Source organism: Agelaius tricolor, unplaced genomic scaffold (assembly GCF_023055355.1).
Source record: "Agelaius tricolor isolate 1412-34295 unplaced genomic scaffold, bAgeTri1.0.p SCAF_3, whole genome shotgun sequence".
In the NCBI taxonomy this organism is placed as follows: domain Eukaryota; kingdom Metazoa; phylum Chordata; class Aves; order Passeriformes; family Icteridae; genus Agelaius; species Agelaius tricolor.
Window position 1 is genome coordinate 32,710,382 of NW_027269263.1, and position 17,155 is coordinate 32,727,536.

The 17,155-nt window shown below is 40.0% G+C and overlaps 1 protein-coding gene across 8 annotated transcripts in view; it reads left to right on the plus strand.

Annotated features, from left to right (window-relative positions):
* OSBPL8 (oxysterol binding protein like 8) overlaps window positions 1–17,155 on the plus strand; it is an 89,350-nt gene that overhangs the window by 23,533 nt on the left and 48,662 nt on the right. For 2 of the 8 annotated variants that reach the window (XM_071423383.1, XM_071423385.1), the window contains exons 1-4: window positions 6,838–6,937; window positions 12,273–12,309; window positions 15,213–15,305; window positions 16,051–16,185. Coding sequence is in view for 6 of the 8 variants with exons in the window: in XM_071423385.1 (XP_071279486.1) it covers window positions 16,095–16,185 (91 nt within the window). In the remaining 2 variants the exon portion in view is untranslated. Of the gene's footprint in view, window positions 1–6,837; window positions 6,938–12,272; window positions 12,310–15,139; window positions 15,306–16,050; window positions 16,186–17,155 lie in introns of those variants that run through there. The other 6 variants (XM_071423384.1, XM_071423387.1, XM_071423386.1 and 3 more) reach the window with 5 other exon arrangements.

Genomic DNA, 17,155 nt, shown 5'->3' on the forward strand with positions numbered 1-17,155 from the left:
TAGTCCTCATCCTTGGAGATACTCAAAAGCTGTCTAGACATCCTTCTGCAAAGGGGAATTTGGGCAAGATGACCTTCAGAGATCTTTTCCTACCTGGACCATTCTCTGATTCCCTGGAAATATGGAATAGCATTTTTGGGTGCTGTTGTGATTCTGCTTTCCACCAAAGACCTAGGTGAATTTTTATCCTTCTTGACATCAATGTAAACAACTCGTTTTCTTTTCTCCTTGTATGCCTTGTCTTTACTTGCTACCACATTGATCTTTAAAGTCAATGTATTGTTATGCTTGTGTCATCTTAAAAAAAAAATACAATTTATTCTCATCTGATACTCATCTTGAGCAATTTAAATGATTCTACTTCTTTTAGGCTTTAGGGAAGGAAGGCAGGCATCCAGCAGAGCTGAGGTCAGTTTGGAGGTCAGAGCCCAGGAGGGCACTTCCCCTCTGGAAAGGCTGGGTCAGGAGGCAGCAGCCATTTCACAGGCAGCCGGTGGCAGGGCCCGGTGGGCCCGGTTTGGTGCTTGCCTTGAGCTTTGGTGCCGGAGTGCAGGAGTGTACTGTGATACTGTAACGGGTCACCAAACAGCGCTGCAGTGCAACTGCCCTCTCTAAGGACCCTAGGGGAAACTCCTTAGGAAGACAGCTAAAACCTGCCTGTGTAATACACTGTGCAGGTGTTCAAGTAACTTGGTCATTGACTAAAAAGAAAATGTGTTAGGTTCAGGGGGTCATCTCTACCACTTGAACTTTGTGGCTGCACCTTGGCTGAAATTCAGGAATTTGTCTGGGGACATTGAGGACTCTTGATGAAACTCTCCAGATTTAGTGAAGTGTTTGAACTGAAGCTAATCTTGTGTGGGAGAAGGAGAGGAAGAGTCCTTTTGTGAATTGGATTATAATTTAATATTATAAATATACCACCAATTGTATTACTGCCATGGTGTCAGGGTTAAACTCTTTCTGCCTAGAACAAATATCATGTTTGGTGATGAGCTCTTGTTATGCTGGCAGAAAAAGGGCCTTGCATTGCCTAATAACCCCTTTATCTAGTTAAACATATCCTGCAATAAAAGTTCATGTATTCTGGTTAACAGAGAATATGTAAGTCAATGCAGAACACTGCCATATCCACTTCACTGATCTCTATAGGACTGAACAAAAACTTGCTACCACAGTTTCTCTCATCGCCGTGGCACCTAAGTTGTGCAGCTTTAGATCTGTGGTTTGTGTACCTATAAGAGAATATTGGGTAACAGCACAGTACTGAGACATCCATTTTATGGCTTTTGAAATTATTTTTTTTAATGATGGGAGTTGTCTTTTTACCTCTTCCCATAAGACTTTTTAGCATGTATGTGTGTAGATAGTTAGAAAAGATCCTGTTCATTGTCATGGTTTGGCGCTGGCACCATGCCGGTGCCCCCATGAAAATATATGCTCCCTGGTGTCTGCTGTGAGATGTGACCAGGAATAAGCAAAGCAGGCCCCCACTTAGAAATAAAGAAAACTTTATTAGCTAAACTACAACTCTAATTAGCAAGAAACACACAGAGAAAATGAAAACTTTCCAAAAACATTTCTTCCTCCCCCCACCAAACTTCCAGTACATCTATCCCCCAAAATCACCACCTCTTGGTCCATCACCAGCGTTTAGATAATCAATTCTCAGTTCATCAAGAGGAGAGGAGTCCTTCTTGTGCCATAGGCTTCCCCTGGAAACACCATTGAAACCTTGTGTGTTTCCATGTCACTCATGGCACCGCCCAGAGATCATCTGCCATCGTGACATCTTCCTTCCATGCCCAGTGTTCTCACCACTGCACATGGACCAGAGCTCCTTCTAGGGTCATCTTTTTAAGGATGCTCTGTCCCGTTCCAAAAAGAGCACAGTCTCACTTTTGGGACACCTGTCCCCCCCAAATTTCACCCCCTGGGGCCGAGGGGTCTCAACACTGAACTCTCTTGGCTCTGAGTCATTGCCTCCCCCTGGATGCAGTCTCTGTGTCACAAGGAACATGGTTCTGTCCATGGCTATAACAAGAAGAGTCCAGCTAAGGCCACTCCATCATCTCTTCCCACCTAAGATTCTTCTCTACTCTCCTGACATCTTTCTCTTGCCCAGACCTTCACACTTGCACATTTCCTTCTTCCATTTCATCTCTATCTCTCTTCTAGGAAAGGTTAATGTTCTGCCAAAGTTTTCATTGTCCAAGAAAGGGTTAAAAACTTGGGCTCTGCCTTCTCAGGAACTCCTACAGCGGCCAGCCAGACACCTTCTCGCTGCCCCCTCCCCCTTCTCCTTCTCAGCCGTGCTGCTGGCACATGTTACCAAGTTTCAAGGTAGCACAGTCCCAAGCACAGGCTGCACTCTCTCTCTCTCTCCTGGGGGGGCTGCCCGATGCCTCCTGGTGCTTCTCCCACCCTTCCATCCTCGGGGGCCTCTTCACCTCCCATCTCTGTCCAAGCCCCAGCCTACCTCACCCGGCCGCATGGCTCCCCTCTCCGGCCCAGCAGCAGCAGCTGGATGGGGGAGAGATCCGAACTCTTTCCTCACTGGAACCCAAGAGAGCTTCCCCCGGGAGTGCTCTGCTTTTAACCCCCGTGTTCTCAGAGGCAGATCCATGTGCCCAGTGGCCACACCAGGTGCCAATATTCAAATCTGAGCACCCATTGGTGTGACCACAGCATCCCAGAAAACTTACTTCCTCTCAAACCACAACAGTAGTTAGAAAAGATCCTGTTCATGCAGAGCAGTAGCTTTCATTGATGCATTTTTTTTCCTTCTGTGGAAGATCTAAGGAGGATTTTCCTATTCTCAAGGTCCAGTGAACTGAAAACCAAATAGTTACAAAAACTACCAATGGCTGAAGCAATCTGTTAAAACCATGGAACCCCATAATGGTTTGGGTTGGAACGACCCTTAAAAATGATGTAACTCCAATCTCCCTGCCATGGGCAGGGATATCTTCCACTAGACCAGGTTACTCAAAGCCCCACCCAACACCCTTGAACACCCAACACCCTTGAACACTTCCTTGGCCTTCAAACCAAGGCTCTCAAAAAAATCTAAGTGTCTTTCAGGGATGGACATCCACAGCTGCTCTGGGCAGCCTGTTGCAGTGCCTCACTACCCTCACAGTAAAGAATTTCTTTCTAATATCAAATATAAACATTGTGAAAGTGAAGTACATCTGTGAATGACCCAGTGGACCGACCTACTGACGACACTTCTTTTGATTCAGCCCAGGATACATTGTCTTTCTGGGCTGCAGGCAGATGTTGCTGGGTCATGTCTAGTTTTCATCCACCAGTATCCCCAATTCCTTTTCCTCAGGGAAAGAAAATTCTCAACCCATTCTCCACCCAGCCTTGGGTGTTTGTGCTTGCAAGTATTTGTCCTGGAGTAGCCCCAGCCCGGGTACAGGACCTTGCCCCTGGCCTTGTTGAACTGATGTTCTGAGGTTCACACAGACCCAACTCTGAAGTGTGCCAAGGTCCTCTGGATGGCACCCCTTCCCTCCAGCTTGTCAGCTGCACTACACAGTTTGGTGTCATCAACAGAAATAAGATGGACTTCAAGTGTTCACAGGACAGGTTATGGATTGTGTGATAAGAGGGAAACATTTCCCCTCTGCTTGGAAGGTACAGTTTTGACTTGTTCAACCTTCTTCACAGTTGGAGAGAAAGAGCTTATTTTCTGGCAGGATTTGTCTGATTGGTACAGTGCTCTAAAGTAATACCTTTGTGTGTACCTGATTTTATCCAGTGTCTATAAAGGAAAAATAGCTGACTAGCTGGCTGTCATTACAGAGTTTTGAAATAATTTCATTTTGCATGTACCCTTCTGAACACTTAGGCTTTTAAGAATTAATATTGTGAAGGAGCATTTGTTAATTAAAACCTCAAGCTGACCAAACTGCAAACACTTGTGAATGTAACAGAGAGCAGCAAAAGCGTGTCATGAACATTCCCCAAAAGCTAGAAAAACCCCTAGATCAATAAAATGATACATTTGGGGTTGTATCTTCAAATCTAATGGTTGGATTAGCTAAAGTTTAAAAGAGCTTGCTTGTGGAATCACCCTTCATAATAACCTGGCTGCATTTACAAATAAGAAAATTCCCCTTCCATACATTGGTTGGAAAATTGTTTCAAAGCCTTGGGGCTCAGATGGTTAGAAGCATTCTGTAATTTTCAAAATAAATCTGTTCTCCAATTTCATACTTGTTTGACTCTTTGGCAGTATCCTTTTGCTGAGAGAGCCCTTTTCCTTCTTTTGTATTTATTTTGGCATATAACAGAAGCAATATTGTTCACTTTCAGCCTTCATTTTGCCAAGAAAAATAAGGCAAGCTGGCTGTCTACTCATAAGCTAAACAGTTTGGGGGAAGGTAGTCCTTAACCATTTCTGCACCTGCTTTACTGTTTAAACAGGAGCAGGTAGAATTTTTTCCTTCCTTTTCCCAGAAGACTTCTCTGCAGCCTTTAGGAGCATGCTGGATTGAGTCTTTGGGACCACAAGTGATCATGAATGCTGAGAATTAGACCATCGGGTATCTGTCTGATGGTGCTACTCTTGAGATTTAGATAAGGAAGGCTGTCATTGTGTGAGCAGATGGAGGAGCAGAATACACCAGGAGCATTGACAATAAAAATGAAGAGTTAAAAAATGTTAAATATAAAAATGGGTTAAAAGTGTTTTAGGCTGAATGTTCCTGTCAGCAAAGATCTGTTCGTTCGGATAACTTGAGTACGGTTACAAGTTTGTGTAACTAAAAAAAGCTGAGAACCTGCTTTAAATAGCAGTGCTTGCATCTGTTTGTAATGCCCCTCATTTGTCATCCTATTTAAAAGAGTTTGGTGTTTCTGCAAATTGAATATGCATGCAGTCTGGTGTTGTTGAATTTCCTGCTAATAAGAGAACCTAAAATGAGTGTGTGGGGGAGAGATGAGAAGCAGCAGACATCAAAAATCATCACCCAGGTCTGCATCTCCTGTTTGGCTGTGGAAGGTAAGGGTTGCAGTGCCTGCTGCTCTGGGAAACAGAGCTTCAGGGTGAATTCCTCTTTCTGTGGTAATGGCATCTTTCCTTTTATTAATGCAAATTAATAACTTGTAGTCATCTCCTTTCAGATGTCTACTGTTTCTAATTTACATGAGAGCATCCAGCCATGCTTCCCAATTACGTGCCACCTCAGTTAATCACTCAGGTGCTTGAGCAAGGTCCTCCTCATTGGGCTAAGTCATTGGACTTAGTTCATTGGACTAAGCCATAGAAAACTTTTAACTTTGCAATTTTGTTAGCACACAATTGTTTTGTTAAACTATTTTTTGATAGTTCCTTTTGTGGTTTACTGGCATATGTTATAGTAATTACCTAGAATTAATACTGTATGTTTTTTCCTGAGGGAAAATTCTAACTTGTGTTACATAATACAAACCCAAAATCCAATTATAATAAAACATGGAGAGCAGTAGAATAAATGGTTATTCTTTTTAGAGGGATTTGTTTTCATAAGTGTCTGTTTCCTGAGACAGACCTTGAACCAGAAGATCTTGTGTATTCTGGTTATCTGTTTGCCTTTCTCCCATCCTCCTGCATTCAGGATGTTCCTCAGGTTCCCTGCAGGGACTGTGATGTGTCTTCCCACCTCACCCTCCTGTCTTCATTTAATCTGTTTTTACTAAAATTTGCCATTACCTTGATGCATAGATTAAACACAATATGCAAACATTATAGTGTAAAAAAAAAATCACCATCTCCGTGCTACCCCTGCTCTTGCACAAGTGTTGGTTTAGCAATTGAGTTTGTAATTTAGCTGCTTCCTGCCCCCTCACCCCACCCAAGACAAAAGCAGAGAAGAAAATTGTCCTTGGGCTAATTCTCTGCTGAAGCACTTGCTGTGGCTGGCAGGAAGGACAGAGTGAGCGCGGCTCTGTGGAGGGTGGGAGCACAGGGTTTTGTCCCTGTGTGATACCAACTGCCCTGCTCCAAACAGGTAAGCACAGCCCCTCATCCCCTGCTGTCCTGTTGGGTTGAGGTCTTGGACAGAGACAGAACTATGGGCTCTAGCTGAACATCTCACTAGGCATCCCAGTTTGATCTGCGCCTCTCCTGAAACTTGCTTAACAAATCAGTGGTTAAAACACTTCTTTTCCACCAAGTTTTGCTTGGTTTCAGGGTGTGTGCTTGTCTCTCTAATGCCTTTAAATATGCTGTGGATACTAGGATTCATTGTAGATTTCATTCTCTTGCAAAAATAAATAGGAAATGCCTAAAGAATGAGGCATTGCTGTCTCGCTGTGTGTGGTGACCCCCAGAGGAGTGCCCGCTGTGCCACAGAAGGTGCTGGCTTGCACATATTATTTAATTTTTGTGGTTTGGTTCTGCAAAGCAATGCATGGCTGTTTCTGGAGTTATGCTGGGAAGCCCTCAGCTCTGGCTGCTCCAGAATAGCTTTGTTTTGTACCCAAACAGTTGGTGTGCACATGCCTCTAGGAGGGGAGCGGTGTGCTGCTGGGAACTCTGGAACAACGGGAAATACAGGGCAAAACCTGTGGGTTTCTTTTTTTTTTTGCATAACTCTTCCTTATTTGTAGAAGTAAATGCTTGTCTCTGTGAGTAGTTTTTGTTTTGTCCATTTTGTCTGAAACTATTCTCTCCATTCCTAAGCTGATTTCTCTGGGTAAATGTTCATGTTTTGCAACGTACTGTAAAACGCAGAGGTTGTTACCATGTGAGACTATTTAGCCTCATAAAATGGAGGGGAGAGAAAGTATGGCTGTCTACTGGATTTCAGCCCTTGGAATTAAATTATTACATTTTTCTTCTCTAGGATCTCGAGTAGCAGGATGGAAGAGCTCTAACTGATAGAGAACAGGCCCTCTCAACATGGAGAACGTGCCGGTTGATGGGGAGCTGGATAGAAATTCAGTGAGTAACTTAAGTGTGCCTTTGTGCAGTGACATGACTGTGAAGATGCTTTTGCAGGGGAGAGGGTTAAATGACTTGAATCTGTTCACTTTTGCTTTGAATTGATACTTTTCTGGTGAATGCATTTGGAATATTATGTAGTATCATGTATCATTTACTAGATTCTCATGGCAGGAGGGCTGTATGTCAAAACCTTTTAGATTTTGGATTTGATTTTTGGATTTTGTCTCAGAGTCCCAGAGGAAAAAGGTATTCCTCTCAGTCTAACTGGCACTTTGCTAGTTAGTGATTATGGACAACAGAAAAAATAATGTAGTTCTTGGTGGAATGAGGAGCAGAAAAGACAGAAGGAGTGATAATTATATGTTACCAGAGTGATCTTGAGGTGTAAGAGTTGATAATGTGTACTGATTATAAAATATCTGAGGCAATGAAGCTCTTTCTAAGCACAATTTAAAAACAGGAAAGGCTAGTGTGTACTATTGTGCTTCATCTTCATCATCATAAATGTTGAAATTATACAAGAGTTTAGTTTTTCCACAAGCTGTCATGTAGAAGTACTTTAATAGCTGAAGCAGGAAATGTTTTATAGTTTCCAAAGCACTGCTTCCCAAAGGCAAAATAGGATATGTTTTTCTGTAACTGAGGTGAAGGTCAAATTTAACACCTCATTTCTGGCAAACTTTATATGTGATACTGAACTACTACATGGAGCTATTACCTCGATCAAGTGTTTTATTACTGTTTTTATCTTTAGTGGTGAGTTTGGAGACAAACTGTTTTGGAGTGTGCTAAGAAAATTATTGGCTTTTTTCTGTAATGAACAAATTCATTGGTTTGCTGCATGGCCTATGCATTTATATCCCAGATGCAGCTTACTTATGAGTATCAACTGCCAACTGTGCAGTAGGGTATTTTCATTTTTTAAAAAAAATGCTGTCAGTTCAGTTGCTGCCCTCCTTGTTCCTTAAAATATATTAAAAAGTACCAGTTTACAAAACACTTCAAAGTAATGTAAGATGTACTACTTTTCTTTTTGTGACATTCCTTCAGAATAGCATGATCTTAAGAAAGTTCCTCAAAATGAGTCTCTGTTTTACCAAGACTGCTTTAGAAGAATGCTAAGTGTAAGGATAGATTGCCTTTCATCCTATGTGCTTCTGAAGTGTCATCTCAGAATAGTTTTTTTTTAAACTGATGATGTATTATAATAGGCTAGTCTAAGCATTTCTTATCAAAACATCAGTCAGTGGGGTAATTGTCTAAATTGCAGTTACAATGTCAAGTTTTGTGTGTTGCACTACAAGTGTTAAAAACATATTTGAAAGCTTATTTGGTAGTCCAATATACAGCCTAGTGTATATCATAGTAAAAGAAGTGAAAATTAAATATTAAAAATGCCATATGTATTTTAAGAGAGATTGACCCAGTAGTTTTGAAGACCTTTAGTCAATGCAAATCCTGACACTTCCCAGAAATTTAATTTTTTTGAAGTCATGTTTCAAATTTTTCAGTATTCCAGACTTTTAGGCGCAATCTAAATTTTTTTTTAAGTTCCACTGTCATGATAAAATGAATGAAATACATATGTTGTAATGTGCATAAGGAATACTGAGCAAAATTTTTCTCCACTTTTAAATCCTTTGGGATGTTTCTAGGAGGTATCTGAAAAAATCTTGTTTAGAAGTGTCAGCTTTCTAATTTGATTTTTTGGCTGGCTTATTAAAGAACAAAGGATGAGGAGATCACAGGCCTTGATGCTGTGCTTTTTCCTTTGCAGAATCAGTATACAGAGAAAAGTCTCATATTAAATGCTCTTCCTGTCTCACAATTAGGTTGATATGTACTGAATCTAAGTTTGAAGACAAAGGCTGTGACAGCTCAGCTATTTTTGTAGTCTGACACCATTAAAACAGTGCAAAATAATAGATGCTCTGAGTTCTTGTCTGAGAACAGTTTTTGTCTACTTTTCTATAAAATAATAATTTAATCAAGTCTCACTTCCCCAGGACGTAGAACATTACATGGAAATGTATGGTATAAACTGTTCTTTTTTCAAATATTTTTTTAGAAATTTTTAGTCACTTCTAATTTTTGCTGAGACAAACTTTTAATAAATAATTTGCCTGTGATAGAACTTGTACAGTCAGTGTCAGTCCTTGTTACTTAATACATCAACAGACATAAAAGTACTTTCTTTCCTTGAAGCATTTAATCATTTTTATTGATCAGATTTGTAGGGTGGGTCAGTGGTCCTGAATTTAAACTGACCGGATTAATTTCAATGGTTTGCATGTATCAGAGACTGCCTTCAGGGAAAGTCTGTCTTGAGCAAGGTGAAAACTCACACTTGGCTTTAGAATGTTCATTCAAACTATTAAAAGTTTAGTTGTATGTTTTGATTGTAAAAATACTGTTTTAAAATATCTTTTGTGATAAGAGATTCACACGTGTTAGCGTGACACATGCTTTTGCTTTTACCCTAATATTCAACAGGAAAAGGATTTTGTTTTTAAGAAGAACTTGGCAGATATAACTTAAAGTTTAGCAGCAGTTGTTATAAGCTTTATTTCTGAGAAATGAACATCTAAAAATAGGCTCTTTTGAAGCACGTAAGCTGCCTTTGTATAAAAACAATTACAGCTGCTGTCTCGTGATACTTTATATTGCTGGATTTATATTGCTGGTTTTACTTCTAAGTCTTAGTCAAAAACTTTACTGGGAGGAGGACTAGGCTTCATGTATTTTGGTAGCAAAATTTTCAAGTAACTGTGCCTCTGTAGAAATGAAATTGATCACGTAGTGTTGAGAACCTGTCAGAGGACTTGTTCTGTAATCTGTAATCAAAGTCATCAATTATATAATGGGAAAATAGGGCTAGGCTGTGCCTCTGGGAATATATGTATGTTTCTCTTAATTTGCTAGATTTAGAATAAGAGTTGTGAGTGGTGATGGACAGGAATGTCCAGAGAGCATTCTTTTCAGAGAAAACCCTGAAGTAGTAAAATGGTCACGTTTTATTCCCTTAGTTGTTTGGAACCTCAGTCTGCAGTGATACGAATTGCAGGTGATAGAGGTGCAATAGGCCATTGGAAAATGAAAGGTCTTTTTGGCCAAAACAGTCTCATTTCAGTGCCTTAACATCTTGCACCAATGTTTAGAAATATATAATCTGCAGGTTTTAGGTAAATACACAGACCCAAATACTCTGATGAGGAGAGGGGGTTGACCAGCAACAGAGGGAGTTTGGTGTGTAAACAGAATGTCAATTGGAGAAGATAGAGGACAGAATTAGACAGGCTTGTGTTTCAGCCTCTGGCATAGGAGCTGTTTGTACCAGTTCATAGGATTAACCATGCAATGCTAAAATATTTACATGAAAAGCCCCTGCATTGCCATCTCGGGTGACAGGCTGCCCTGCTCTCTGGTGTCACGTTGTATCTTGGCCAGGGCTGCTTGCAGGGCAGGCAGTGAGACAGGACCTGCTGCGCTGCCTTTTCCCTCTTGTTTCCTGCACACGTAAGTAATGCACTGCCAGCGAGCATCTGGCTGAGCTCAGGTACTGCTGATCCTGTCTGTTCACAGTGTATTTTTCCAGTTCCATTCTCTTGCTGTCCAGCTCCCAGTGACCACTGCAGCAGCCCAGTGCTAAATAGCTGTGCTCCCAGTCCTTCAGTTCAGTTGCTGGATCTCTGTATAGTTTCTGCAGGCTTCTTGTTCTCTTGTCAGCCACTGTTCTCTTGAATCTCAGATCAGCATAGGGTAGGACAGTTCCAGTCTAAACATAAACTGTTTCCTAGTCTGCAGTATGTTATCTGTACATTAAGAATAAACACTTTGCCATGAAAGCCATTGAATTCTTGAATACATCGCATGTTCTACTACTCAGATCTGTCTGGTAAGTTCATGGGTTTCCCTCTTTGACCTGAAGTTAGTCTCTGGCAGAAATAGAAGGTTATTTGCCAAGTGTGCTTATATTTTATTTCAGTTTTTCCAGATAAGTCAAGTCCTGTTCCAGAAAGTGCAGAATTATGAAGGAGGGGTTCCCTCATCTTTCCAATGATGTGTACTGCAATTGCTGTATATTCGTTGCAGTACTTTGCATTTGCACATTGCACTGTCAATTTACAATTTAACACCCTTAGGCAGATGTGAGGGATAAAAAAAAATAATCAGTGTTTTGAGGTCAGGAGTGCAAGACAAGATTCCTGCTTGCAAAGATTTTGATTATGATTTTTCTTTTTTACATTTCCTGCTGTTAAGTCCTGATAAGAGAGACAAGATTGGATCCTCTTTAAAGCAGAGCAAGGATTTCACTACTTTATGGAGCACAATTTTTTTATTTGGGATATAGAAGATATGTCATGTTTGGATTTATTTTATTTTTAAGGAGGAAATGTTCATGCTGATCAGTATTCTTCTGTTCTCCTTTTCTATTATTCACAGATTTCAAATGCAGTAAATCCGTAAAGACATAAGTGGAATTTGCCTTTTACCTGTACACGGCTGAGCACAGTGGGATCTTAGCCTTGATTGTGGTCTTTGTTAGCAAGGATTTTAAAAATATTCCAGATCAAATATCAGAAAGGCTTGCAGGATATTACTGTATAGTTACCCTCCTTTAGTGCCTGTATTTGATGCATTCAGTGGGAGAGAAATTCTAAGCAACTTGGTTCTATGGAAACACTCATATATAAAATATCCTCTTAAATTTAAAACTGCACTATTTGTCTTACATCCTAAGCAATTTCAAATGTTACCTGTGTTTGTAGATGAGCTGAATCTGTGGCTTCTAAGCTTGTGTTTGTATTAAAAAGCAGTTAGGCTTGGATCTAGCATTAGTAGGTGCTTGCACATTACTTATGGCTTTAAAGGTATTTTTCCTTCCAAAACACTTTCCTGAAAGTGGAGTGATTTTGGAAACATTTTGTGTTATTTCAGCTTTCTTCAGAGCTTCAGTCTTTTTGAAACCACTCCAGCTTATAATTTCTTTAAAAATGCTGTGTATCAAGTCATATGAGCACTAAATTGCGGCTGGAGAGATTCCACTCACAAGAAGTGGTTGAGGCAGTTGCTGTTTACTAATGATGGCTCCTAATAATGGCTTTTCTATAGGCATATTTGTCTGATTTGTTGCTTCAACTTTTCTGAACTGTGGAGTCTCTGGAGGTCTTGCCTTTGGCATTGAGGTGCATGTTGTATTTTAGTTATGAACTAACACTGTTTTCATTGTCCTTCTTTCCCGCTGCTGCTGCTGCTTTTTGTGCACTTGCTTCTTCCTGGCCTGGAATTTTATGTTTGCTGTTCTTCATTCCTCAATTGTATGTGTACACAGCATCATGGTGAGAACAGAGACTCTCCTGAACTATCAAGTAAGTGACTCCTCTCTCCTACATTATGTTTGCACATATATTTTTAGTAGTTAGTAGATATCTTTGCATATAGTTGCTGGGATAAATACTAAGTTTTCTTCTTTATCATAATTGAGAAGTTGAAGTGTGATGAAAATATGCTGTTGGAAAAGTATTTTGCCTGGCATACCACTCATCCAAAAGTTTCCCTACTGTAGCCTTTATTTTTTTAGTGGGAAAAGTTTATTCTTCACCTCTCCCAGTCATGGCCAGGAAAAAAAATCTTTTATATTATTTATCTGGAAGAGAAAAAGCTATTTTTATCAGTTTGAAGTGAAACTTTCAAATGCTATTGTAGTACAGATAGTAAAGATATGGAAGTAATGGTTCAGAAAACGGTTTTATTTTTGAGTGTGTTGATTTCTAGTGCTATGTGTGGTTCCCCTAATTTCAATAATTTTACATATTCAGAATTGAACAGGTATATATATACTATAATTCTTCAGGACTGGATCTGGTGAGGTGCTAGGGAAAACTTCAGATGTATATATGTGCTTGCATGCAGCCAAAGACTTGCTGGTGCCATTGGTTTGTGAGCATTAGTATGATAGTATGATTGGCAGAGTAATTTTGCCTGGGATTAAGAGTTTGTGTATGTAGGAAAAAGAAAGGTGCAGGCACAAATTTTTTCTTTTTTCTGTGAGAAATCCATGCAGAAGTTGTGGTCTTAGCTGATATAGCTTATTATAGACATTAAAAAACAATGCTGAATTGAATTGTAGTAAACATTTTCCTGTATATGATGTCCTTGTGCTATTTTCAGTGGTGCAGACACTATCACAGGCTCATTATAGAAACAGAAGTGGGAATCTGACTCCCCAGATTTTTTTTCATAGCTTTACCTGAAATAAATTGGCTGTAAATTTGTATTTCTTCTAAGGTATGACTTGTACTGACAAACTTTTGTATTAGTAATTTGGTGACCAGTATGATGAACATGGACAAAGTATGTCTTCTCAACTCTCAACAGTTCTGTTGGTATTGGAATGTGACCTCTAAAGAGTCACAAGGAGGCTTTGATATTTACTATTTGTTGTTTCTTCTCTAAAATAATGCCTTGTCTTCTCCCTCACCTCAGAGCAAATGTCTGAGTGTTGGGATGAGGCATTTTGCAGGAGGGGGGACAACTTCCTCCTAGTAGCTGCTATGGTGTGAATAAATAGTTATGTTCTTAACTGATTTATTTCCATTTGTTTAGTACTTTTACGCTGCTTTATATAAAAAGGAGATTGAAAAACTCTCCTGCCAATCATTCTTCAGCTTTTTAGATGGAATTTCTCAAAAACCTGCTTGGTTTAAGAAGTTCACCTTGAATACCCAGGCATATGAAGTGCTTGCCATATGGTATTCTATATTAGGTGATACATAAACTCTGTTTGGTCAGAAAAGAGCCTTTCTGACAGTTCTAGGAGTTGTTGCAGGACCTAATTGACTCCTAATGAAGGGATATGAATTTTACAGTGAGCTTGAAGCTGGTAGTCCCGTTAGTGTGACTGAGTCCCCCCTGCTGAATGTAGCTCATGCTTTAGTAACACTCGTGTGCAGAGCTTGCTTACACTGCAGGTTACTGGCAGCTTCTGCCTGAGAAATAACTGCATTGTGACAGCTTTAAGAAACCTTTGGAATTCCCAAAGCTTAAAAAAGAGTTAGCAGTGCTGCATGGTGCCTGTTCACAAACAAGCCTTCTGTACAGGTTACTCGGGAGGGTTGCCAGTGCAGTTCCTGCAGTGGAGCCCACGATGTCACCTGCTGCAGTGGCATAGGGGCTGGTGGGGGCACCTGCAGAGCACAGTAGGCTGAGAAATCCCATCCCTGCAGAAGCTAAGTGGCCAGTGGCTTGTCAAAAGGAGTTTTCAGCTAGTTGGGTGAAAGCTGGTCTTCCTTCAGTGCACTGTACACATTAAATCTTTAAAACAAATATAGCTCACTCTCCTTGCAGAGACCCATTTTGTGCAAACCTGTGAAGCAGCTGCTTTCTTCCCCCTTTTATTTTCACATACAAGACCTTCTGCAGTATGGTCTCTTCCCAAGACTTCAGCAACTGCCTTGCTCCCCCCTTTCCCTTACTTGTAGTTGCAGAACAATAAACAGCTAGTTGGTACAAGAAGAAGAGCAAAATCAGACACTACTTTGAAATACCAGCTTCTGGCACTGATGGACTTGAGTTCTGAACTGGTAAAATGAGCTGGTTGACTCCTTTGTCCATTTCCTTACATATTTTTCCTCAGCAGCAGTTCACATAGAGTATAGTTTCTCTGGAGCAGAGCTTTAGATGGCTTATCTGATGTAGAAAAATAATACAGGTGGGTGTACTGCAATCCTTGCATTCTTCATAGAATCATTTAGGATGGAATACACATTTAAGAATCATCAAGTCCAACTGTTAACCCAGCATTGCCAAGTCCACCACTAAGCCATGTCCCCAAGTGCCACATCTACACATCTTTTAAATACCTCCAGGATTGGTGACACTTCCCTGGGCAGCCTCTTCCAATGCTTGAGAAGCCTTGTGGTGAAGAAAGTTTTTCTAATATCCAATCTAAACCACTCATGCCACAACTTGAGGCTGTCACTCTTGTCCTGTCACTTGTTACATGGGAGAAGCTAGCTTTCAGGTAGTGGTAGAGAGCAGTAGAGTCTACCCTGAATCCCCTTTTCCCCAGGCTAAACAACCCCAGCTCCCTCAGCCATCCTCATCAGACTTGTGCTCTGGACCCTTCACTATCTTCCTCACCCTTCTGGACACTCAAGCACCTTTTTATTTTTTCATACTGCTTTGTGTTCATTCCAGGTTTTGCTGCAAAATGTTTCCACTACTGTAATAAGAGTAGTGATAAAGCTAAGAAGGCCTTTGTACTTTGCAGAGTCCATCCAGAGAATAGAACTTGTTTGGTTTGACTCAAATCTTCTGCTGAACTTTTAAGGAAAGCTTGGGAACTCTTAAAATCATCCGTGTTGTAAGTTCCAGTCTTTTCTTTAGTAAATATTGCTTGTTTCCCTCTTTGAGCACGTTGTCAGTATATCTGCTTTCACACAACAAGTGTTACAGAGTCATTCTTTGATTATGAAAAAGGTACAGTTTTGTTGTCTGCAGCTTAACAAGATGTACAGAAACTGTAAAACAGGATGGCTGGCCAGGTGATCCTAGAAATAGGTAGGAAGACACCAGACAAGTCTTTCAGACCGTTGAGGTTCAAGGAGAGTAACTCTTCTGCTTTAAGCCTCTGCCTTGACAGAATTTGTACATGATTTGTATTGTTAAGACTTGTTTCTTGTGATGTATATACAGACATTGATCTTAGCTTTCTGGGATGTTGGTACAGCTTGATCTGACAAGTTGTTTCATGGGTTGGCTGAGTTGAGGCTAGTTAAACCAAAAGCTATCTCAAAGTGGCAAAGAAAAGAAGTATTTCAGAAGATAAGCAACAGCTCAATGCTGTATCTCTATTGAGTATCAGCCTTTCCAACCTCATGCTAATTTTTGTTTTCATCTTTTGCCTCATGTCTTAGACCAGTCTTACTGGCTTCTTTCTGCCATCCTCTCCAAAGCAAATATCTGGTTTGAAAACCTCAGTTTTTAGAATGAAATGTTTTGCAACAGAGCAGTTGAATACCAGTTTCATAAACAGCAGTGAAGTTCTTAATAGAAATCTATGCACAAGCACATAACATCTTTGAATGAGCATCCATTTTATATTTCAGCAGTGGTAACAAACAGTGATGACCAGCCTATAACTCCAGGAAAAATGAACCAGCACCAGGGGAAAGAAGGCTATTTTACTCCAACCAAAGAGTTACTTCAACCGTGTCTCAGTCCAGGAAGTGCCCATAGTCATGGTAAGACAACGTTATTTTTTGCAGAATTACTTAAATTCTAACATTAATTATATGTTCCAAATATTGGTTAAAAATCACTGCCTTTTACAATAAAGAGGTAAGGAAGAAAGCATATTGAAAATTTCTGTAATTATTTGTATCTTTGTGTTAATCTGAAACAGGAAAAAATGCATTATGTGATGCACTAGTTTATTAAGGCATGCTATGATTTGTTTGATGAGAGTGCAGTTCACATGATGTTAAATGATTATTTGTGTAGTCCTGTAAAACCCACAGTAATGTTCTTTTCTCAGTATTCAAGTTGTGTCTTTATGCAGCAGTGTTATGATGTACCATAAGTGGAACTTTTGGGGAAAGATACTTCAAATTACTTCAATAACAAAGAAGTAATTAAATTACTTCTACTGAAAGATCCTTCTCTTTAGAAAAAGAAAAAAAACAAAGAAAAGTCTCAGCACTATTTTTTGCCAGCTTTCAAGAAGTTCCTCTGCCTTGCTAAACCTGTTGAAAACAAACTCTGTACATCCATGAGAACTGACTGGATGGAAAGGGAAACTCAGTAGACCTGACATGCTGATAGACTATTCAAGAAACAAAAAAAAACCCAAGCAATAGTTGGTCTCCTTGTGCTTATTTGCATTTGAAACTACTTGCATTTGTTGCTCAGGAAATCATTGGACATCTTTCCTGGGGTGTGTGAAGTTCTTAGTGAAAACTTCAGGCTTTTAAAATTAATGTTCTCTTCCATTTCACTGTTGGCAGCCATGATAGTCATCCATGCTTCCTTTAGTTTTTTTCATGAGTAGTGTTCCTGACATGGTTTTATATTTTTACCTGGTTTTGGTATGAGTCTTCCTAACTACCATAGCTTGCTTTGTCAGAATAATGATACTGGTGTTTCAGAGTAATAAAGGCAGTGTCTTAGGTCTTCACTTTGAATCATATTCCTGTTTTCCTGTTCAGTTCTATG